Source organism: Panthera uncia, chromosome B4, assembly GCF_023721935.1.
Source record: "Panthera uncia isolate 11264 chromosome B4, Puncia_PCG_1.0, whole genome shotgun sequence".
NCBI lineage: Eukaryota > Metazoa > Chordata > Mammalia > Carnivora > Felidae > Panthera > Panthera uncia.
Window position 1 is genome coordinate 120,611,291 of NC_064809.1, and position 25,542 is coordinate 120,636,832.

The 25,542-nt window shown below is 43.4% G+C and overlaps 1 protein-coding gene across 1 annotated transcript in view; it reads left to right on the plus strand.

The window, feature by feature from the left end:
- STAB2 (stabilin 2) overlaps positions 1-25,542 on the plus strand; it is a 90,825-nt gene that overhangs the window by 38,387 nt on the left and 26,896 nt on the right. The window contains exons 6-15 of the mRNA XM_049626206.1: positions 1,559-1,654; positions 7,045-7,170; positions 8,037-8,233; positions 9,848-9,981; positions 16,725-16,858; positions 18,512-18,594; positions 19,809-19,958; positions 21,323-21,466; positions 22,012-22,068; positions 22,222-22,347. Of these exons, the coding sequence (XP_049482163.1) occupies positions 1,559-1,654; positions 7,045-7,170; positions 8,037-8,233; positions 9,848-9,981; positions 16,725-16,858; positions 18,512-18,594; positions 19,809-19,958; positions 21,323-21,466; positions 22,012-22,068; positions 22,222-22,347 (1,247 nt within the window). The remainder of the gene's footprint in view (positions 1-1,558; positions 1,655-7,044; positions 7,171-8,036; positions 8,234-9,847; positions 9,982-16,724; positions 16,859-18,511; positions 18,595-19,808; positions 19,959-21,322; positions 21,467-22,011; positions 22,069-22,221; positions 22,348-25,542) is intronic.

A 25,542-nucleotide genomic window follows, 5' to 3' on the forward strand; every position in this document is an offset into this window, starting at 1 on the left:
TCTTCCTCCCATTGTCATTGATCTATCCTGTCCTAGTGTGTGTCAGGCTGTGTTGGGATGGGCTGCCTTCCTCTGCCGTTAGACTTGGAGGGCACGGACTTTACCCTTTTTATCTCTGGGTCATTAATCCCAAGCACAGCACCCTGGACAAGAGAGGTGTTCAATATGTGTTATAAAGGAAGGAAGATAAACTAATGAGTCGTCCCCATGTGCTTAGAACCTAAGATGTATAAAAGGAAGCAATGGAAAGTGAAAAGTAAAGTTGTTGGAATTAGATTGGACAGAGCCTTGTTCGCCAAAGAGAGGGATTTAGATTTCATTTGGTTATCAGTTGGGAGTCACTGAGATATTTGGGGGGAAGATCACCTGATGTCATTACTGATCATATGAAATGGGTGGGAGAGGTGAGAGCTTGGAGAGCAAGGCCAGGTAAAATGCTACTGCAGCAGTCCAGGCAAAACATGATAAACACCTGAAGGAGAACAGTTCTGATGGATACAAAAAGCAGGAGATTGAGGTGGACACAAGAATTCAAAGGATTTTTTTATTAGATGTTTGGAATACTTTATTCATCCTTGCTTTTCCAGTATTTGGTAGGTTTTTAAGCAAGTGGGTCTTCTTAATTATGTTTCACTTGAATTAGTATGAAATTGGCTGACACTGAATACATGTGTAGTAGGCAGACGTATGGCCCCCCCAAAGAAGTCCGTATCCGGATCCCTGGAACTTGTAAATGTGTTAGGTTACATGGCAAAAGTGAATTAAGAATTAATTAATTAATTAAATTAAGATAATAAATTTGTGTGGTTTTAAGTCATAATTAAGTTGTGAGGTAATTTGTTCCAGCAGCAAAAGGAAACCAATACAGTATGTTGCACAGAGGTCTGGGCCTAGGATGCTGGCAACCCAGCCAGGTAATAAATCTTGCTACAAATGAGCTGCAAACTGAGTGCTAAGGAATTGACTATTTATTTCAAATGCCCCTCATTTGTCATTTCTGAAACGATCTGTCAGTGAGCCAAAAAGCCTGCTATTTCAAGCTAGAAATCATGGCATAGTTATTCTCTGCCCTTTCAAATTTCTTTTTTATGCTTGAATTTCCCCCATCATTCAGGAAGTAGGATTTACTCTAGTAGAGAGAAGATCCCCACCACCAGCAATGATTGAGCCAGTGGTAGCTTCTCTGTGTTAAATATGACAGACGCATACCAAACAACAAGTTAATTCTCTTCTTGAGGTGTACAAAGATGAAGTAACTAGTTTAAAAGTGGAGAAAAGCACTCCAGTGCATTCCAGTGCACTAACACATTATCTCATCCAGCTGCAGAAATTGCATGAGGAAGGGATTACTGCCCTCATGTTATATGTAAATAAATTGAAGGTAATAAAAGGAAAATGAAGCCAAGATCTAAACCAGGGTCTCCAGGACCCCAAATTTATGGTTCTTCCCCTCTCATCATGCAGATTCTCGATAAAACTCTCTCAAAGCATTACTCCTCCAGAATCTTTGGAAGAGGTCTACATTGAGTAACGAACAACCCCCATGTTCTGTCTGCAGTGTGCAGCTGTGTGCACGGCGTATGCAATGGTGGGGTGGACGGTGACGGAAGCTGCGAGTGCTACTCCGGGTACACTGGCCCCAGCTGCGACAAGGGTAAGTACTGCGGCTTTCCTTGACACTATCCTGGGTCAGATAGGCACAGACACATGTGCTTCAACTTTGTATTCACATAGTCGCATCCTGGGGCTCTACATGGGCAAGGTGCCATCAAATGTTTTCCTGGGAGGACACCAAAAATTAAAAAGACAGGGAAAAAAAGAAAAAGAGAGGATGGGAGGGGGAAGGGAGGAGTGGGAAGGGGAGGGGAGGGAAGAGATAGTCTAGAAGAGTGGCACTCATGGAAGATTTGGGAGCAATGTACTGACATAGCTATGCTTTAGGAAGGTCAAGCTGGTGACAGTGCAAAGGATAGAATAGAGAGGGTTGGAAAACCAGCCAAGGTCATTGTAATAAGTCGGCCACCCAGTAAGGGAGGTAAGGTGTGTTCTCAGTTGCAGGTCTCAAGGACAGAACACATTCATAGGAAACGGAGACCCGCTAAGGTTAAGTGATTCACTAGAGGTCACAAAACTAGTAAATCGAAGAGCTGGAACTCAGATCATTTGAAATTCTTTAAATGCTCTATCACACTGAGCCCAAGCAAGAGGTAGAAACCACAGGGTGATCGAAACAAGGGAAGTATAATATAAAGAATTAGCAAGCTATGACAGGAGAGTGGCCACAAAAATGCAAAGTGAACTCTAGGGCGGCCGAGCATAACAGAGAAGGCAAACTTGGAAAGGGTGGCCATCCCCAAGGCTGAGTTCAAATCTTTTTGGAGAAGGTATGGTGGCAGCCCACTGGGTAGAGAAGAAGTTTTCTGGTTTGCCCAAGCCGGCATGGAACCACGGTCATTAGGCACACGAAAAACAACCCTCCGGGACACTGATGAGCCAAGCCTGGTGGGCAAGCACACAGAGGGAGTTGGGGTGTGGTGGGTGCCAGACTTGGAGTGTGCAATGTCCGTGTGTGGAAAAGCTGCAAGAAGGTGGTCACTGGGTCCAGGTTGAGGATGCAGGGCCACCAATAGAGTGTATACTCTGAGTGCATGGCTGGGGCAGAGCATCACTGAATGTCCTCACACGTTTGCACCACTGACAGACTATGCAACAGCAGCAAGCAAACACAGCAGAAACACAACACTGCACAAAGGAAGCAACAAGAGGAGCCTTCTCCTACAATGGCCCTCAAGCACCCCCTACTGGCCAAACTTAACATATCACTGTAAAGGAGAAATGTTCGGAATCTTATCAAAGAGCAGGTAATGAAGGGTGAATTTGGAGCTTATCCATTATGAAATTGGACATTCTTCCTGTGACACTAGCCTCACTTATCCTCTGGATTTTACTCTTCTGATCTATAAAATGAAAGGATTGGACAAGATTCCAATTCAACGAATTCCTACTCGTTTTATTGAAAATCACTGAGGCACTACTAACAGTAAGGAGGATGAATAAAACACAGCCTCTGGAGGGGGCAGACGCTCAAATGACCCGTTCAAATCAACAGCAGAATGAAACTCGAATGAATAGGATAACCCCTTTTGTAGACCTCAGTCAGCCTACTTCTAAGGCTACTCCTATCATTGCCCAGTGGACTCATGAGCAAAGATTTTTTTTAATAAGATAGCAGACATAGTCCAGAAGCCAGCTTCATGAAGAACATAGACATATTTGCCTCCAAATGACAAAATAATTCTGCCAAATCAAAAGGTAAACAATAGACTGGCACAAAATATTTTCAACCCACAGAGCAGAAAAGTTTTTCTAATAACATAAAGTCCATAGGCCATTTGCCAAAGAGCAGCAACTTCACAGGAGAAGAAATAAAAACTAGCCAATAGGTATAGAAAAAGTGCTTACCCCCAAGCAGAAATGCAAATGAATCACAGGTTCATTTAAAACCATAATGAAGTGGTATTTCAGAGATTTGGAGGTTTGGGTTTGGTTTTAGTTTTTTGCTCACTATGTTACATAGATTGCAAAGATAGATAATACCCACCTGTGGGTATGAGGAAAATCACAGTACTGTCAACAGAGAGATGAATTGCTGCAACCTGAAGGAAATTTATCCATTAAATTTTAAAATATGCTTATAGTTTGCTGCTCTGGCCCCAATTCTAGGGATTTACCTGGAAAAAGAGAGACACAAGCACCAGTAGGTAAAAATATATGTACAAAGAAATCCATAACAGTGTTGTCTGGAAACGACTGGAAGATTCATCAGTAGAAAATGGTTGAGTGAACTGTGGTATATCCTATACCAGTCAGGATAATGCCAGCTGCTGTAAGAAACAAACACAAGAATTCACTGGCCTAACACAAAGGTTTCAAAACTGTACCAAGGCACCCCAAGGTACCACATCAAACTCACAAGGGTGTTATGGGGATATTTTAATTTTTTTTAAGTTTACTTACTTACTTTTGAGAGAGAGCAAGAGCACAAGCAGGAAAGGGGCAGAGAGAGAGAGAGGGAGACACAGAATCCAAAGCAGGCTCCAGGCTCTGAGTTGTCAGCACAGAGCCCAGTGCGGGGCTCGAACTCACAAACTGTGAGATCATGACCTGAACTGAAGTTGAATGCTTAAGCAACAAGCCACCCAGGTGCCCCTGGGATATTTTAAACTTTTGAGGGAGACAGTGATGCGTCTGCAGAATACTGTACAAATGCTAGCTTGAGTTAGTTCACAATTTCAACATTAGGTAGCACTACATCCCTTTCAACAATGTCATATCTTTATAAAGCTGTGTTTTCAGTGCTTGCTAAGATAAAAAGCAGGTATCATGCAAAAATCCTTTCTAATGGAATAAGCGTGATGGTTTCCAATCTGATTCCAAGGTTTAAGAAGTTGGGCAGTGTCCAAAAAGCTCACACATTCCAGGGGCACCTGGGTGGCTCAGTCGGTTGAGCATCTAACTCTTGATTTCGGCTCAGGTCATGATCTCACAGTTCATGGGATGTGAACCACGCATGCATGTGCTCTCTGTCTCTCAAAATAAATAAATAAGCATGTTTTTTAAAAAAAAAAAAAAAGCTCACATATTCCATTTACAAGTAAATGTGGTTATTTAAAAATGAAGTAAAAATCTTTCTCTTTATATTAACCACATTACTTTTTCAAACGGCTACTAAGGTCTCATGACACACTTACTGAACTCCTTGGTTCTAACAACTTAATAAATGGACCTGGTAGGTATTTCTTGTGGGACATGAAGAAAGTTAAGATACTAAACACTATGACCTGAGAATTTAGGGAACTTCTGGCTTACTCATGTACGGTCCAGTGTGGGAATCTGACACCAGCTTCCCGCTACATGGCGATTACAGTTCCAGATTTTTCTATTTTGTGCCTCTGCCATTCTGTAGCACCTCAGAGTGCTCTGCTTTGAGCCATAGAAAGAAGAAGACAGGATGGAAAAGTCCCTGCTTATGAAATCCAAGATGACACATACAAATTCCTGTCAATATTCCATCAATGGAAAGTAGTCACATGACCCCACCTGGATGCAAAGGGGTTGAAAATGTAATCCTTGAAAGGGCAGCCACTTCCCGGCAACAATTCTACTCTATGGAAAGAATTGGGGGAATATTCTCTATGAATGTTTGGTTCAACTAGCCACTGTTGGGGACAATCCCCAGTTGAGTGTCTCATATTTATATGCCTCTTGAGTGTGGCACACTGACTGCTCTTCACTCCAATATCTTTTCAAGGATGTTTGTATCACAAACAGCCTTGGAAGATGTAGGGTGTCTCTTGGGAATGAAGTATAGACAGGCTTACTGCCTGTTCTAGTTATCAATGGCTTGCCTTTCAGCTCAAAAGTTGTCCTCTTTGCCTGCTCTGTGATAATGGAGGGGAACTTGTAAATATCTCTCACTTGCCAGCTAGCAAGACATAAAGTCTTATCAATAGAGAGTTTTGGAGGGACACTGAAGAAGGAAGGGTTTTCTCTTCCTGTTTCTGGTTTAGCTCACTCACCAGAGCCCCAGAGAACAAAGTTTTTCTACACTGCTCAGTCCTACACAGTTTATCCAGTGATAGATTCCTGCAGGGCTCAACTTTCTCCAGGGTTTGACCACTGCATACTTTGTCAAGTGCTTGACTGAGGTGGCAGCAGTAGAGCCAGGAGCCCCAGACAGCACAGGCCTGTGCCCCACCATGCAGAGATGTGCTTGCTGTTTGGTATGGCTTCTCCTCGATGCCATGCACACCAAGGTCTCTGCAGGGTTGGCCATCTGGAGAGCCAGCCATCCCACCTCTCCCACACAGCCGACCCCTGAAGATGCTCTGGCCCCAGCCACAGAACTATACTATACTTCTGTGGGGGTGGCTTCTTAGTTTCTGGTTCCAGTGGCACCCAGTGGCCAGCAGCTTCCCCAGGCACTAAGTGAACCCGGGAAGCTGGGCACCTCTTTGTGGATGACCTTCCCTAGAGCCCTAAGGGGAAGATTTCCAGCAAGTCTCACCATTAAGGCACCTCACCACCTTCTCTACCATTCAGTGACCAAGGCATGCCTTTTCCAGTGACATCTGGATCTCAGTCCTGGACAGAGGAAGGCTCTACCTTGGGTATTTATCTCAATCCTAGGAAAGAGGTTGCTCTTTATATACCTGCTATTTCTTCATTCTTTAGAAGTCCTTTTAACACTCATGAACCAATTCCCCATTATTGTAATTTTCCATTGATAATTCTTTACACCAAAACATTCCCTTATTGTGTGGTTTCTGTCTCCTGCCTGGGCCCTAACTAATACATTGCCTAGTACTTAAAAAACAAAACAAAACTTAGATTCCCTAAGATTGGGGCTCCTCCCCTGTAATGAAATGAAATCCACTTCATGACCCTTTCTACATTGTCCCAGGGGACTCGGGGCTTGGAAGAACTAATGCAAAACTGCCAACACTCTGGCTATTACTCTTGATGTGAGCAATAAAATGTCCTTCATCTCTGACCCAGGAATCTCATAGCTTCTACTAGCATCCGTGGAACTACATTAGCTCAATTTCGTAGCTTTGCATGTTGGATAATATGCCAGATTCCTTATAGTTTCTGACAACCATCTGTGCCCCCGATGTGATGAAGCACCACACAGTTGTTAGAGATTACAGTGGATCCTTAAATAGCTCCATAATATTTGGTTAAATTAAAAATCAATTTGCTAAATATTTTCACAGGATTCCATTTTGTTTAAAAAAAACATCTAAATAAATTTATAGGTGAATGTAGTATATGGGTTGTTGATATTGTTTACTTTGGGAATGAAATGGAAGAATGAGAATAAGAAAGAGTTAATTTTTACTTTCTACATTCTGGGGTTTTTTGAATGGTTGCAGTGAGTCTTTTTTAATTACTCTTTTTAATCACAAAGAACATTACTTTGGTTGAATTTTTCAGAATCAGTTATTCTACTAATGCAGGTACCTCAACAATATTCCTTTGCAGCCATCCCTGAATGTGCAGACTTGCTCTGCCCAGAAAATTCCAGATGCTCACCTTCCAGCCAAGATGAAACAAAACTAGTATGCAAATGCCTTCCCAATTACCAAGGCGATGGCCAATACTGTGAACGTGAGTAGGATTTAGATCCTGCTAGTCATTCATTGAGATGTTTAGGTTACTAAACAGAAAAAAAACAAAACTTCATAACCTCTCTAATGTTAACACAATGACACTTCTATTTCTCTCTGTGTTAAGTTAAATGAGATATATAACAAGTACCGAGAAAATGTTCATCTGTGGTAGCTGTTCAATAAGTGGCAATTTCTGCTTCTATTATCAAAGCACATAAATAGATTCTTACACATAGTTTTATATCAACCATAGCAATGTTAGGATAAAATACAGTCTGTCTTTCTTCTTTCTTTATCCTTCCTTCCCTCCTTCCTTCCTTCCCTCCCTTCCTTCCCGTCTTTCTTTCCTTCCTTCCTCCCTTCCTTTCTTTTTCTTTTCATGCTCATTCACTTTGTGAGAGGTTGTGTTATGTATTGAACATGAACTCTCAAGTCAGGCTGCCAGCATTCAAATCCTAGATCTGCTTATTATGAACTACATGACCTTGGACAAATTCTTTAACCTGCCTGTGCCTCCATTTTCCTATCTATCAAATGAGAATAATAATGGTTCCTCTCTTAGAGAGTTGTTGTAAGAATTAACTGAGTTAATGTATGGCAAATGCTTAGACAGGGCCAGTGCATATAAATACTACAAGAATTAGTGCTTTCCTTCATGCTATTTTATATTTAAATCCACACATAACATGGCATAGTAATATATCAATACCATATTTTTAGTTATAATCTCTGACAGCCATACATGAATCTGTTCAACAGGTAGGGGGCATCAGGTGGGGTAAGATGAACTGTTTCTCTCTCTCTTAAAACAATGAATTGCCTGTGCAACTTTGATGAGCTCTTATCCTGTCATTGCCTCTCAAGCCATCAATCCATGTTTAAAAGAAATATGCCATCCTCACGCTCTTTGCACGTACGAGGGACCGAATCGGCACACTTGCACATGCCAAGAAGGCTACCACGGGGATGGCCGAGTGTGCTTACCAGTGGACCCCTGCCAGACGAACTATGGAAACTGCTCTGCAAAGTCTACAGTGTGCATATATGACGGTCCTGGACAGGTGAGCACATGATGCTTGGAACTGGGGTGTCTCGCAGTAGGACAGCCACCAAAGGTAAAACTGTGCCATAGGTGTCATTTGTCTGCTAGGTTGGCCCAGTTTGCCATTTTGATGCTCAGATTGGGCCTCCTCTCCAGGCACACCTCCATGTGCTCAAGACGAACTTCCGTGTGTCCCTTCTCCGGTCTGTCTTCTGAACTCACACTTTCCCAGCTCCCCGGGGAGAATTTACCTACCCTACACTCTCTTGTGTCCTGGTCCTAGACGGTGACAGACAAAATATATACACAACTCAAATGCGATTAACAAATTAACTGTTAACCAAGTCTTGAGTGAATATGTCATTAACTTTCACCTATAATCCTCCATTTCTCTCTCATATCTTTTCGAGGCAAGAGAGGACTCTTAGAACCAAAAGACTGTGCCCCAAAGAGATGAGCACTGACAAAATGTCAGGCAGCACTGAAAGACAGTAGGCAGCACTGAGGATGTTCTGGGGGGACACCCTGCCCCTCTAACTCACATCATGATCTTGACCGCTAAAAACCAGCCAGGTCCAGAGACCTTTGCTGAGGAGTTCGGATGAAAGATCCCTTTCACTAATACCTCATCCATCTATCAACTATTTAGTGGGTGTCCACTGAATCCATGACTGCACATCAAGTTCAGGGGAGAAAATCTATCCACACAAAAGGATATTGCTGCCCTGGTAGGAGGAAAGGCTTCAGTGTCTGACCCAAAGTGAGTCATGTGTCCCTAGCAATCCAGTCACCCCATGGCTCCTGGAGTCTCCTGCAGAGTACCCACCCAATCTCATCTTCCAGGGAAAATGCATATCACATGCCATTTCTGCTGTCAATGCCTGAGACAGATTTGGAAAGAAATTCAAGGAGCTGGGCCTCCATCCTCACAGTGCAGTCCCATATGGGAAAAGTCACATTACACTCTGAGCCAAAGTCCCAGGACCTTGGGAGTGAGATTAAAAATAAACTTTGTCTCCAAAAACTGGACCCCAAGGCAGATTTTCAGGTCTTAGAAACCCCCCGTGTTCACACAGAAACAGGGCGTTCATTATTTCCATTATTCCAGAGAAGGTTTCCTCAATTTTGGCATTATTAGCACTTTGGATTCTTTGTTGTGGGGCTGTCCTGTACATAGTAAGATGTTTAGCAGCATCCCTGGCCTCTGGTGACACTGCTCCCCTCTCCTCTTGTGACAATCAAAATATCTCTAGACACTGCCCAATGTATCTTAGGTTGAGACTCCCGGCTGAAAATCACTCTTCTAAAGCAATGATATCTCCCATCTGAACTTCAGTCTATGCTCACCTGTAGACAATCTAAAACCGGGAATTATGGAGCCAGAAAGGCCCAGGGTTAGGAAACAAGAAAACCGAAAAGGTAAACTTTACAAACAAGGTGTAATTACACGTTTCGCAACCGGTGAGGTACATAAACCTGATCCCCAATTCTGAATACTTTGACACATTTTTAAGCCCGTGCTTTGGACCTGCCCCAAGTTAGTTTTTATGGCAGAACACAGATGGATTGAAGAAGGATGTCAGCTTCCATGACTAACGAGAACCCTTTGTTTTTCTCTCTGTGTCTTCTGAAGTCTCACTGTGAGTGTAAGAAACATTACCGCGATTACGTGCCCGGAGTGGGGTGCAGTGTGATCGATGTCTGTAAACTCAATAACCCCTGTCACAGGAATGCTAACTGCACTACCATTGCACCAGGCCAAACCAAGTAAGTCTGTTCAGTTCTATCACCATCATTCCAAGTGCTGGTCAGTCAGTGCTGTGCCTTCCTTGAAGGGCAGGAAATGTGTCTTAGTCTCGTATTCACCCTCACCCCCACAGAGCACGATGCAAGAAGCATAGTAGGGGCTCAATAAATCTTTCTTTAATCACTGAATCATTCAACAGTCGTTTCCTTTATAATGACCATCAGAACATGCTGAAATACTGACCTGGCCCGGCAGCTCGGTAGTAAGTGGTCAGAGCGTGGGAGAAGGAAACCACCGTTGCTAGGAAAACAAACATCTGCTGTGAGGACAGGCATTTGACCTCTAATGTATATACCTGTTTCCTCAGTCGTGAAATATTGCTTGCTGGTAGTACCTAACAAGACAGGGGAAGGTGAATAACATGAGTGGTGCTTCCTGGACTCCAGGTTTTACAAGAAGGGGCTTACCGAGAGTAAAAATATTTGTGTGAAAATTCCTGAGGCAAAGGTGCTCTGCATGGTGTTAAGAAGATGGTGTTCAGAAGGAAAGGAGCTGGGTTTGAGCCTCGGATCTGGTATCCGCCAGGGGAATGACCTTGGGAAAGTGGCATCATCTCTCTGGTCTTTGTTTCTCCACGTACAAAATGAGCACAGTGATGTCTACTTCACAGTGTTGCAAACATTACATAATAGAATGTTCTAGAAATTACCATAGAGCTATTATGTTTTTATGAGTAGGTGAACTGAGGCTAGAATCCCAGTGTTTTGCTCCCAGACTGAGGCTTCTACCTTCTGTTCTCACTGTCATCGGCGTTGGAGAAGGACTCACTGTCACTGTAAGCTCAAAACCTCGGAGCACCTGGGTGGCCCAGTCGGTTAAGCATCTGACTTCAGCTCAGGTCACGATCTCATGGTTTGTGAGTTCGAGCCTCACGTCGGGCTCTGTGCTGACAGCTCAGAGCCTGGAGCCTGCTTCGGATTCTGTGTCTCCCTCTTTTTCTGCTCCTCCCCCGCTCATGCTCTGTCTCTCAAAAATAAACACTGAAAAAAAGTTTAAAAAAAAAACATAGTCGACACTGAACCATAAAATTATTAAGCAGTTTCTGTGCTCCCAGAGCCCCTTTCTGTCTTCTTTGAAGCTTATTCTTTTTACAGTTAGGTCTCAAATGTGTGGGTCTGCCCAGATAGGTTTTGTGATTTTCATGTTTTATCTGGGCAGATAAGTAAGTCTGTAATCACTATGGGTAAAGTCAAGAGAGCTTGATATCAGAACACCTGGGTTCAAGTCCCAGCTCTGCCATTTGCCTTACCCTCTCTGAATGATGTTTCCTCTGTCATAAAAGGAGGAGAATTGTACCTCCTACCAGGCCTGTGAGCAGGATTAAATGAGAATACGTTCATCAATCTCTGAGCAGAACATGGCATGTAGAAATCACACATGTGAGTGCAACACCAACATGCCACAGTCATGCGTGTAGACACGTATGCACCCCAACACTCGTGTGTGTGGCACATACGTACCTTTTACCATCCTCTCAGAAAGTCTGAGAAGAATACTTTAAATGCTTTCTCTCCTTTATAAGTGGCATTAAGGCTTGTGTTTAGAATGTCAGTTGCGGCTGTCAGTGGATTTTAAGAGTAAGTGTGTCCCTCACAAACCTCGTTGATCATCGCCCCGACCAGAAAACGGACTGTCTGGAAAGGCTGGAAAGAGGACTAAGTTAAAGACTGGAGATGTTACATTGATGAAATAAGGGGCCATCACTCATTTAGTTCAGGCAATTTAGTTTACCATGGACAAAGATTTGTTTGTTTATGCCTCCCCAACATGGCAAGGAGTTTATGCAGAATATTCAAAATCGTACTGTGTTAGTCACAGAAGTCCACCCAGTAAAGAAAAATGGGCTCAAACGTGGGCTGTCCCACTCACCACTGGAGTGACCTTGGACAGGTCACGTAACTTTTCTGAACTGCAGTTTCTTCCCCTGACAGGTCCGCTAAAGGACAAGAATATCTCCCTGGAAAGAGTGGAGTTGATGCATATAAGCATCCTTTTAAAGTTGAAGCTCCATGTTGATTATTACTAAGAACAAGTATCTTCCTGCCCTGCCCTGGGCACTACATTTTAGAGGGCTCCATTCAGGTCCTCCACTAGCTACACCAGGGCAAGGGACTAAAGGACTAAGGGGACCTGCTCCCCCAGAGCCTGAGCCCCCCTTATAGACCATGCTCAGATGTCCAGAACCCCATAATTCTCTGCCTAAATGTCTCCAAACCAGCCTCCAGGACCTGCACAAGCTCTTCCGGGTATCCTTCTCCCCTGGGTATGGCGGAAGCTGATTGTTTATGGAAGGTGTGGATGAGCAACTTTGTTTCCACAGCTCTCATGAACACCCCCTTGGCTCCGGTCCCACCCAACTACTGTTCTTTTCTTCTAATGTTTGTTTATTTTTGAGAGAGAGAGTGCAAGTGGGAGAGGGGCGGAGGGGGGCGGACAGAGGATCCAAAGCAGGCTCTGTGCTGGCAGCAGGGAGCCCAATGCAGGGCTCGAACTCAAGAAACGTGAGATCATGACCTGAGCTGAAGTCGGACACTTAACCGACTGAACCACCCGGGCGCCCCCCCAACTACTGTTCTTTAAACAAGCCAAGATATTCCCAGCTCCACACACTTGCAGATGCTTTTCCCCCTGCTTAGACATAGTTCCCTCTGCACCTCCTCTGAGTCAGGCTAATGCACTGATCCTTCACTGTTCAGCTCAAGTGTCTTCACCTCTAGGATGTCTCTCCTGGACTCCCAGTCCATTCAGCTCACCCCGGGCTCCCAGAGCAGCCCGGAATGCTTCTGTTATAACACTGATCACCCTGAACTGTGATGAGTTCACAGCACAGAAGTGATGTGCACAAATACTGCCACCTACAGGCTGTGTGATCTTGAGTGAGATTCTTAACCTCTGTCCCTATGCTCCCTCATCCATCTATAACAGGGCTAGTAACAGAACCCACCTCATAGGATGGTTGTATTAAATAAGACACCATAGTAAAGCCCCTACAAAGGTAACTGGGAAAGCAGCTATCAATAAAGGTTAGCTGTTAGGATTACTGATCTCTATTCCAATTAGAATCTAAGTCCCTGGGAATCCATGTCTTACTCATATTTATTGCAACAACTTCGGTCATCGATTAAAACAATGACATGAGGGACAGTTTGGAGGAATAAATGAAGGAATCAAGTGAAGGAAGGAAGGAAGCCTTTTGGGACACCCTATAATTTCACTAAGTCTCATCCAGCACTCTATGCAATTAATTCAATCCCGTAACATATAAAATGCCAATATCTTATGAGCGTTTTTATTTTTTTTTAACTTTTTTAATGTTTATTTATACTCAGAGAGACAGAGCATGAACAGGGATGGGGCAGAGAGATGGAGACAGGCTCTAGGCTCTGAGCTGTCAGCACAGAGCCATACGCGAGGCTCAAACTCAGGAACTGTGAGATCGTGACCTGAGCCGAAGTCGGACACTGAACCGACTGAGTCACCCAGGCTCCTCTCTTCTGGGTGTTTTTAGAGCCATAAGACAGCAAGAGACCTTTACTCCTAACAAAGAAGCAATTTACAAAAGAGGCCCCTGATGTGAATGTGCCACGGCCAACTGAGAACATCTAAGTCAGAAAACTGTCTCCTAAAATCTCAGACTCTGGACCAAGATTTTAAACAACAATAAAAAGTATTTATATCTCATGCATTCCATTCAGCACTGTGACCATTAAATTACGATTCTCCTGCCATCCTTAGGCAAGACAAGTCAAGTCACTTTACACAAAACAGACCATTGGCCTCATAAACAACTTAGAGAACTTTCAGAGAGAAACATACTTAGCAGTTTGTAAAAGTTCATTGTCTTGCTATTATCGGCTGCCTTCAAATGAAATTTATGTGATTTCGAACAAGGACTATTGTATCACTCCTAAGAATTACCAATCTCCCCGTGTGCTTCTCAAATTCACTGTCTTGTTGCACAGTGCTTAAGAGGAAGGGGATGCTTGAGCAGGAAACTCTTAGTAGACTATTGTTTCATGGTTAGATCTACCTCAGTGACTCCTTATAACAAGGTTTCTCAGGCTCAGCACTTGATATTTGGGGGCTGGAAAACACTTTGTTGTGGGGGCTGTCCTGTGTGTTGTAAGGTGTTTAGTGGCACCCCTGGCCTCTACCCACTAGATGCCAGCAACACCTTCACCTAGTTGTGAATATATCCCCAGACATTCCCAAATGTCCCCAGGGCTGGGGCAAGGAGTAGGGGAAGCGGGAAAATACTGCTCTGTAAAAATCCCAAAGGCTCAGTCAGTAAATATCTGCCAATCTTCCATGCAGCCGGGAAACTCAGATGTATTCTAGAAATATCTTAAATGGTACTTTCTCCTAGAACCTGTCCCATATTTCTCCAGGCACAGTCACTTCCTCCTCCGTGTCCCATAGCATCCTATTCAATCTTCCGTTGTGGCATTTCTCCGGAACGTCAGCTGTGTGTTTGTGGATTTGTCCTGCTATATCCCGGCTCCCCGACATGGGGTGTTATTGACACCATCTCTATTGCCATCATCATCACTATCATCATCATCATCATCATCGATCATCATCTATCAAGTACTGAGCTTTTCCTGTGTGTCTGTCACTGTGCTAGCTATTCTCCGTGCATTATCTCTTCCATCAACAATCCTAAAGGTATTAGTAAACTCATCTCATGGAGGAGGAAGCTGACACTGTAGGTGGCTAAGTGGCTTTATCATGTTGCTAAAAATTGTTTCCAGGCCCATCTTCAGCAATGAGACACTAAAAGGACAAGATATCTGTTATCATCATCTTTGTAGCCCTCCTCCCCAGCCAGGTTCCTAGAGTTAAGTAGGTACTTGGTAAATAATCAGTTCAACAATTAGGCATTGTCCCAAGTGCTGGAATATAATGAGGCATGAGTGGGATGCAGATTCTAGGAGAGCTTCTCATCCAGCAGAGGAGACAATATCTCAGGAGCTCATTTTGGTGGGGAGGGTTGTGCTAGAGGAGGGACCAACAGACTGCTCCTGTCGGGGAGACTCAGGAGGCCAGGTAAGACCCCTTAGAGCAGGTCACACCTGAGCCATGAAGAGAGCATTAAAAAAGAAAGCAATTGAGTATTGCCAGAATTTGCAATGCGCAGCAGGAAGGAGACATAAGCAAGATCCCCCTTTGGGGGTCTTTGCATGCCATGCTAAGTACTTAGACCTTCTTCTGTAGATAGATGGAGTCCATGAGAGTTTTAAGAATGAAGGTTTTCCAGATTTCCCTTTTGGAGAGACCAGTCATAGGGTAGATGAGGGGAGGGAAATTAAGAGCAGGAAGACCAGTTAGGAAGTTACCGCAGCAATCCAAGCAGGGAACATAAAACTCTGAAATGTTAGTTCAGCCAACCTGTTGAAAATATGCCTATTTGCCACGGGACCATATTTGGAAACACAACTGAACTCGAGTGTATAACTGTCCTTTGGAAGCCTCTCCTCTTTATGAGTCATGTCTGCGGTATGGATGACCGCAGCCTCCCTGCAGCTCTCGTCTCTGCAGTGCCGCTCCCTGACCTCGTGTTTGGTTCTTCACTTATCCCAAGATCCTGTTGAATGTTGCCTTCCTAAGTACCTTGCCAGATTTAGCCAGCTGTCAACTAATCTTTGCTAGGTAGCAGTGGTATGCCAGAGCCAGGGTTTACTGAGGCACAAAAGCTGATGGTTGAAGTTTCAGGATTTTGCAAGCTGGTTTTCCGCACGCTGGCAGTTTGAGATTGGCCACAGTGGGAGTAGGACCTATGGAAACTGGCAAATCCTGAAAAGCAGGGGCCCTGCCCCAACTCCTGCTGAGAGCTGGCTATTAAACACTTACCAGCACAATACTGCCAGTGGGCCTTTAAACTTCATCCTTAACTGTATTTGTCTTTTATGAAACTAAACTATTGTATAAAATTTCTGCAGACTTCATTGTTTATATATTCATTGCAATTCAATTGCTACTTATCGTTCAGCTGTTAATTATGTACCTGTTCTGAACCAAACCCTGCCCTAGATCCTGACGTTAAAATAGGGCATAAGTATGCACACGACCCTTGCCTTTTCCCTGTTCTCAGTGTAGATGCAAAAGCAGATACAAATCAAATAACTGCACAGGTTAGGATGAAATTACAGCTGGTATTGCTGCTACAGAGAAGGGCTACATGGTCCCATGAGAGCACACACTAAGGCGGGTAGGGTCCTGATCTACTGCAGAAGTTTCCTATGAGGAAGGGTCATTTGAGCAGACATCTCAACTAGGAAGACAGGGTAAGGGGAAGATCTACTAAGCAGATCAGTAGCTCTACATCTTGACTTGGGGCTGACTTCAGTAGTCTATTCTGCCTCAGTGGTTCTGTAGAATCTAGAATCTGCATTTATAATAAGCACTCCAAGTGACGCTGATGTACATGGTCTCTTGACCACACTTTGAAAAATACTGAGACGAAGAGTGTACAAAGATACCCAGTGTTTATACATATGCAAAATTTATTAAATATCCATTTCTCGTGGACCTACTATATGTCAGATATTGCCATAGGAATGCTCACCTCTATTTGTGCCTCTCCTCTCCTGGTCGTGACCCTCTTCTTCTGGGCACCGTTTTCCCCATCTGCAAAATGAGGGAGTTGGACTGTAGGATCTCAACACGCTAAGACCCTGAGAATGTGTTTTCACCCTCCCTGTAGATGCACTTGCCGGAAAGGTTACATGGGTGACGGCTCGACGTGTTATGGAAACATCATGGAGCGACTCAGAGAATTAAACACTGAACCCAGAGGAAAATGGCAAGGAAGGCTGACCTCTTTCATCTCGCTCCTGGGTATGCAGCTACGGGTACAGGTTTCCACGTAAAGGGCAACCTTCTTTCAGGCAAGACACCTCCAAGACACAATCATTCAGAAAGGGATGGGCAGGAGAGGCAAGGTTTATCTATCTATCTATTGGAATTGGCCCTCCTAGGGAGGCATCTTGCAGGGGAAAGGGAAAGGGCAGGCAGCCTTTTCCAGGAGACAAGGAGTTTGTGCCAAGAGGTCCTGTCAAGCAGCAGTTCATAGGCAGAGTCCTGAGGACAGGGTCCTGGAGTCACCACAGATTAACTGATCTGCAACAACAATGAGACGGGGCAGCTACTGATGTGAGGATGGAGACTGTCCTCTTTCCCTTGACCTTATGGGTCCTCCAGGTGTGAAGCAAGGTTGGCAGGTAATACTGGGAAAAGAGAATGACTAAAACCTGAGGCTGTATCCATGTTCTGCAATGGGTGCCATTTGACTTTTGAGAATAGTATTGGTTGGTGTGATCATCTCACACCTGGCTGGATGTTTAGGATTTTTGCCCTCCCCCCTCCCCCAAGGACTAGTTGTCTGTAGTGACATGTCCTTTCCCAGTCCCCCAGGCAGGGTGACAATCTAAAACACCCTCATCATTTCCAAATGCACTTCAGGGGTCATTACCCCACACCCCCTTGAGAATGAAATAATACAGCTGATTGCAGCCTTGGACAAGTCTTTCAATAAAACACAAGTTTGGCCAATCAACAGAAAATAAAACAGACTTGACCAATCGACAGAAGTTCCAAAATTGCAAAATCTAAAATTTACCAGTCACCAAAAAATGATTTCCCAGAAAGAGCACAAACGGAGAATGGGTCAAGGCCACATTGTCTGCATAAATCTTAACATATATCCTGCACAAATGCTCTTCTCTTTCCAGGGCATCCTACAGGGGACAAGCATTTGTGGCATGCCTCAGGCTTCTTACAGCCTTCCTCTAAGAACTCAGACTATCCAGTGACAGCAGACAGGGTGACAGAGTGTTCTCTGCAGGTTGTGCTCTCGAACATTTCCCTGGACAAAGTCCTGTTGACCTTCTACCCATTTATGTAGTGCTGGTCAACCTTGCCTGTTGTGTGAAAGCCCAGGGCCCACCCTGATGTCCCAGCTTCTCCAGGGGGATAGAAACAGGACCAGCTACATAACTTGTAGGACACCATGCGTAATGACAAGAACTTCTTGTTCAAAAATTATTAAACATTTCAAGATGGTAACAGTAGAATATTAAGCCAAGCATGAGGCTCTTCTGAGCTGGCCTTGGATGGAACTAGGGCTGTGTCTTTGCTCACTGGGATGACAACTGCTCAGAGAGTCCGGCGCAGGGACGGTGACCTGCTGGGATTGGCTGAGGATTTTGTCACATGACCCTCGTAGAAGGTCTCATTCCAGGGTCTCCTTGAAGGCTGTGGCTGCAGGACATGCCACACAATTATGCAGAAGCTTTGGGGGCCATGGCATTATGATGCCATTCTTTCTTAGAGAGCTTCCTAGTTTACCAAGGCCTACTCATGCCAATGAGAACAGAGAAGCTCTTGATTCAAAGGGCCTAAATGGATCCCAAGGGCCATTGCTTGATTTTACTCTTCATGTGCCACTGATTCATTTGGTGTTTTCTTTCTTTATGAATTTCTACTCCTAAGACAAAGCCTATGCCTGGCCATTAAGTAACCTGGGACCATTCACTGTGCTGTTGCCCACAGACAAGGGACTAAGAGGATTCAGTGTAAGTATTTACAATAAAGTGGGAAACCTCTATTAAATGAAACCTACTGATGATAAAGATGATGATTTTGAGAGACTAAAATGAAGAACTATTTACAGAAAGTATACAGATTGTAAACACACAGCTCATTGAGTTGTCACAAAGTGAATGTACTTGTATATCTAGCGAGACCATTACTGGCTCCCTAGAGGACCCAAGGATGCCCCCTTCCAACCATGACCCCTTCAAGGGTAATTAATGACTGAGGGATCTTAACTATAGTCATGTGAAAAATAGGATTTACATAATGCAAAACTGCTTACTTCCTGCAAGAATTAACCTAATATATTAGCTACATATTTGTTTCTTATAATCATCATAAATGATAACAGTGGTAGAGGAAACTAAGAGAAAACCGTGGTCTTCCGTGTGAACAGCTGTTGTTTGAGGTGATGTCATGCAGCAGGAATGAAGCTCATAGCGCCTGGTGGAGGTGTCCTATCATGAGGGTGTCAATGAAATTGTTACACTCAGATTGATGGAGATAATGGACATATTGATTTGCATACAAGTGGTTTATCTTCATCCACGATATTTTGTCACAATAATTTTTGCTGCATGGAATAAAAACACAGGAAGTTCCAGAACGTCTCACCCTAATCTGTCACCGCCGTTGGACAATCTGAGATGAATCAACAATTTAACTTCAGAAGCACCCTCACATCTCTCCTACTGGGGAGGAGAAGTCACAAATATTGAATGTCTCTGCACTATGCACTTTGCATGTGGTCTCTTGTTTAACATATAGGTTTTATTTACACAGTTAATAAAAAGCATCTGTTGACTGATTGCTGATGATATATAATATTGACAAAATGTCGATTCGGTCCGGTGGATTGCAAAAACCCTAAACTTACTGTTCAAAAACTCCATGGGTCTAGTCTGTACTTTCTTTTCATGCTATTTCTTGTTTCATTTCCATATGCTCCCCGGGCTCAAGATGATTCCCTGGGTGCCTGCACCTTCCTCGCTCCTGGTGGTTTGAGAGGACATTGAGCATCGCCTCCCACTCTCCAGATTGTGCTCCCCCCAAAGTCACCTGTATCTGAAAGAGCCCAAGCCCAAGTTAGGGAGCCCTGGCATTGATGTCTTTGATTGGCCAATGCCTGCCTCACAACCTCATTTTCTCCTCCAAACAACAGTGGAGACTGAAAGAAGTGGCTCTCTCTCCTCAGGTAAAAGAGCTCTTGATGGATAAAGAGTCTGCTCAGTACTTTGTGAAACTCCATGTAATTGCTGGGCAGATGAACACTGAGAGTATGAATAACACAGACACCTTCTATACCTTGACTGGAAAGTCGGGAGAAATCTTCAATGACGATAAGGTAAGGGGCTCTCTGATTTTCACTCCCAGAACAAAAGCGTCTGCTGAACCAGTGCCCACAGCCATCTCTGTCTGTGGTTGGGCTTGCAAAGTTTATGAAGAACTTCTTTCCTTCTCCCTTGTTTGTCAAAGCACTTCCCTATGAGGAAAGAAGGGAAGAACAACCCCAGGAAGGACCAGGCAGGAGGGGACTGTTGTGAAAAGAGGGTTATAAAGTGGGATTTTGCTCTGGTCTGAATTCATTGTCAAGAGAACATCATTCAGGTGCCAGAGGGAAGGAAAAGCTTTGTAGTAAACCTGTTTCCTGGAAGCACCAGCCCAAAGCCAGATCAGCTTCCCTCTTACAGAAGGAAATAGACTATATTTGCTTTAGGTTGCTGGAGTTTATCTTTCCTCTGCAAACCTAACATTGCATCTCTCCTAAGGCCGTTAGGTCTGTTCCATTGTTTGAGTAAAACTACCCTTCCCCGCCTCACAAATAACTCTTTCTGTGACTTTACTGAGCAGGAAGGCACTTGATTACTAGAATGTATGTGTGTGGGTTATGGCCTATATCGTTGCATTTCACCAACTACCAATAGCTGATAGATTATTGAGCACTTACTCTATACAAAGTACTGAGGTGAACCTTTATTTGCGTTCTGTAAGACTTGCAACAACCCCGTAAAGGAGATTTTTCAAGTGGGAAAACTGAGAGGTGGCAAGTAAGGGCCAGAGCCAGGATTCAAATGCAGGTCTCCTTGACTCCAAGACCTAAATCATTAAGCAGTGTGTTGTACCGTGTGTGTGATGGATAGATGGATGGGTGGATGGATGGATGGATGGATGGATAGAAACCTAGATAGATGGATGAAAATTTTACTTCTTTTCTCACAAGGACATTCTTTCACTCATTCATTCATTCATTCATTCACTCACTCATTCCTTCATTTATTCACTCATATTTCTTTCTTATAGCTTGTAAGAGCCACATAAAGGAAGAAGGAATTAGCTTTAGTCATTTATGCAGCAAAAAAAATTTTATTGTGTGCCTTGTGTGTACAACGCTCTAAAATAGGTGATAAATTTACAATAGATTGAATTGTTTTGCCCTTTTTGACCTTGTGGTCTATTGGGGGAGACTTATGATTGCTTCTTCACATTTAGAAATCACTGGTAGTCATCAATGATTTCACACATTATCTCATCTGATCTTAACAAAAGACTAGTCAAATCAAGCAAGCAAATGCCATCTTTCCCATTTTGGGTTAAGTGACTTACCCACGCTCATATAACCCGCAAATGGCCAGACCCAAGGACTTAAGACTTCTAATCCAGTACTCCTTCAAGGATACCAGCTTAATTTTATTTTTCTTGGTGTTTTAGGACAATCAAATAAAGCTTAAACTCTATGGAGGCAAAAAGAAGGCAAAAATTATACAAGGGAACATAGTTGCTTCCAATGGGCTCCTGCACATCCTCGACAGAGCCATGGATAAGATGGCACCCACGTTTGAGAGCAACACTGAGGTGAGGCATTTCAGGTAAAAGTTAGGTCAGTCCAAAGCCATCTTTCTTTGTTCCCTGGAGAGTCATACTGAAGAAGAAAATGCACGCTATGTGCTTGTCCTTTGTGTGTGCTAGGACCCCAGCCATGGGGAAAATGGGATCATTTCTGTTTTCAGTAGAATTCTGGGTACCTCTGCCAACAGAAAGAAAAGCCTACAATAAAGACAGGCAAGATCTCAATTTTGTGACCTCTTTTATGGCCACATATGATGATTCTGTCCAGTGACCAGTTGTCATGAAAAGTTATCCCTCGTGCTTTGTGGAGGAGGGCAGTCCTCACTGCAATAAAAATTTATTCCTTTTGACTCATTTGGTGATGGCCAAAGTCTATTTCCGAACATCTGCACATCTGAACCACTAATTCAATAACAACAGGAAACATTCTATATGTGTTGCAGTTGACCGGGTTCTTTTCCATCCACATTCACACATAAATTCTGTCATGAACCTTTTACTGTTGGGACATCTATTTCTTAAACCACCTTATTTCTTCTCGTGATTTTTAGAAAACCATAATGACAATGTTACAACCAAGATACAGCAAGTTCAGATCTTTGCTAGAGGTATGTACTTTTCATGAATTTCTGGAAAATGGTTTTATGTCTTGTCTTTTGTATAATGAGCAAGGGTGTCAATTATAAATACGTGCTGAGGAATTACTTCAAGTATTTGTCAGAGATAGGTTGTAGATATAAAATTTCATTTTTCAAATGCAGGAAACCAATGTGGGACATGCTTTAGATGAAGACGGGGCTGGTGGACCATACACCATTTTTGTTCCAAGCAATGAAGCATTAGTTAATATGAAGGATGGCACTCTTGATTACCTCCTTTCTCCAGAGGTATGGTATGCTACTTACTCTGATGGCATCATGTCAGCATTACTGCCTCAGTCTGCACCCATACAGATTTTTCCCTAAACTAGGGATGTCCAATAAATAACATATGTATCACCACCTACCCTCCCTCAACCAAGGCAGAAATCATTAATCAATCACAGTTCTCTGGAACTATGGTTGTGGCTCCAATCTCCTGGTCAGAGTTCCAAGTAGCTATTACCAGTCAGACTGAGCACAGGAAATAAAATCTATTTGCAACCCCAGATCTAAATGATTGCTTTGATTTTTCCTGGGTCTTCAAATATTTCTCACTAGCAAAATCAAGATTTTAAGTTCCCTCCAACTCTAAAACCACCTAGAAAATGGATTCTAAACCAGGCCATTCTGGACCAGGTGTAGGCTAAATTTGAAAGGAATAAATGTTATTTTTAGATGCTCCATTCATTCCCTTCCATTGCTTCCATCTCTCTTCACAATAACCCTCTCCTTATATACCATAATCCTTCAACTCTTTCACATTTGCCTCCAGAAAGGAGATTTTTTTTTTACTCCTTCACACAAGAATGTAAGTGACTAAAACCATTTCAGGTGTTTCCTCTCCCAGAAATAACAGCCTTAAACTGAACAGAGGGGTAACAAATTATGGAATTTTGTTCATTAGAATGTCAAATGATGGAATTATGGGAAGGGCCACAAGCTTTCCTCCACTGCCCTGAAATTATGCCACCATCTTGGAAATGGGGCCAGACTATCCATGACCTCATGTAGATCAGTTCATTATACAGAATGGGGGGTCTGGATCTTTTAGGGTAGTGATTCCCAAACTTCAGTAGACTTAGGAATCACCCATGGGGCTTGTTAAAGTAGAAAGTTTCACAAACCATACCCCAAGAATTTTGATTTAATGACACCTGTATGAGACCTAAAAATAGACATCTGGGGAAGAACCAACTTTCTAACCCAGGTGACCTGGGCTACACTGTTTTTTGAAACCTCAAACTCATTGCATGTATAGTTTAGAGATGTACATGGATACATACCTTTCTAGAATACTTTCAGGTATCTACAAGGATATTTTGCTTTCAGAAAACTTTGGATTAAAAATATGTGGATTGAGGAGATAAATCAGAAGGTAATCTCTTGCACTGCAAATAGATGTTCAGCATATTAAAACATCGCTACAGGTTTCCACTTAAAATGTCAGATTTCCCAGTGTCTTCAAGATAGGATGCTATTTTTAAAATACTATTCACATGCAAGTTTTCCAAAATGTAGCTATTGCAGAAAAATGGTTATAGCTCTTTTTGGAGCTCACACTCATACTTACTTTTAAAGCTAAAAAGTAATGTGGCTCCCCTAGGAAATTATTAAAATCTTGAGATTATATGGCCTCTCTGAGTACATGGCTTCTTATATGATACCATTTAAAAAAAATAATATTAAGGGAGTTCTCAGACACCTAACCAGCTACACTTAAAATTAAAACAAAACGTTTTAACTAGAATTGAAAAAAATCAACCTCCCTGCTTTTCTGTCAAGCAATTTTGCTCAGAAACCTCTTATCTTCCTCTCTCCTCATAACTCCTTCCAGCTGTGGCTGGAGCTGGCTTGCTCTGGCTCTGGAGAGTAGATTGTGAGCCTCTTCCCAGCTTAGTTCAGTGAGATAACCTTGTAGCTTGAAATTCTCACCTATGGTGAGAATATTACCATGACAGAAATTGGCCAACTCTATAAATCTGGGCTACTTTTTTCCCCCGTAGAACTGATTTACCAGGACACTACTGCTTCTGGCTCTCAATCTCCTTGTTCTCAAAGGCAGTACTTTTCTGCCCACAAAGAATATAAAAATTTCAAATCTCTTTTTTCTTAGCCCAAACTGTTCTTCTACTTTAATTCCTAGGTGAGGAATAAAATGATCATTTCTGCTCTTTTCTCAGGTCCAGAACCTGTTCAGTTAAAACTTCTCAATCTGTAGGAAGGTCCTTCTCTCTCCATGCATTTTAATAGCATCTTTTAGCTTTATTTCGGGGAACAACCTCAGCTGGAGACAGTAAAGCCCCCATCAGCTAAGCCAGGGAAATGGAAAATAAACTGATTTTATTAGAGGAATGGTTTCTAATTCTGATTTTGGAATGCCGTGTTTCCTTTCCAGTGTATCTTTCTGCTTCTCCCTGAGGCAAAATTTCTGTCCTGAAACCACCCTATCCCCACAGAGACCACAGCTACTGATTACCAGCCCCAGTTTATGACTTCATCACTGAACTAGGCAAAATGAAAGCAGAGGATACCAGAGACTGGCCCTTGCCAGCTCACAGATACCCTGCAAGTAAAATGGGACAAAGGGAGGTGAAATTAAATAGTTGAAGGTCACATTAACAGTTTGGTAGAAAACCCGTTCTCTTTCTGCCCTAGCATCAAAAGGCTTGGTTTTTTGGTATTTTTACCTAAAACAGCAGGGAGGAAGCGAATGTCTTCATAAGGGAAAGGATGCACTACACCGACAGGCTCCCCAACACCAGCAGCACCTGGACACACATCCTGTCAATTTGAGCCGCGCTGGACTGAATGATGACCTTCATGGCTCCCAGCCATGGGACAGGAGACAGGCTCTCCACAATGGCAGGAATGACGCTCATCCATCCCTTTGTCCCTTTTATTCTCCTCTTTCTTGTAAAAAGGATCCAACACCAATGAATTCGTAGGGCTTTAGAAGTGAATTACCCAGCTGATAAAGGCTTTCCTACAGAATCAGAGGGTTGGAAGGGGTCCACACCAGGCCCGTTCTCTTGCAGGTGAAACCGAGACTAGAGGAGCTAAGTGGCTAGCTCAAGGTCACAGAAGCAGACTTGGGATTAGAACTCAAGATGCCAACGTCCAGCTCAGTGCTCTTCCCAGGACCTCTTCCCCCATTTAACTTATTGGCGCAGATGTTTACACAGGGTCCGCTGTGGGTCCTGCACTGTACCACCTGGCGACGCTGATTAATAAGCCAGACAGGCCCCGTCCCTGCCTTGCAAGAGTTTGCAGCCCAGTTTGGGCTGACGTTCCCCAGCGGTCCCCACTTTTTCTCACATTTTCTGCCACTGAACGTCCAAACTTGTAATAGCATCACGTCTGCCCCCAAGCCCTCACTTCTGAGTACCATAAAGCAGCTGCAAGGGGAAGTGAAGACCCAGAGTCAAAGTGACTTGCTCAAAG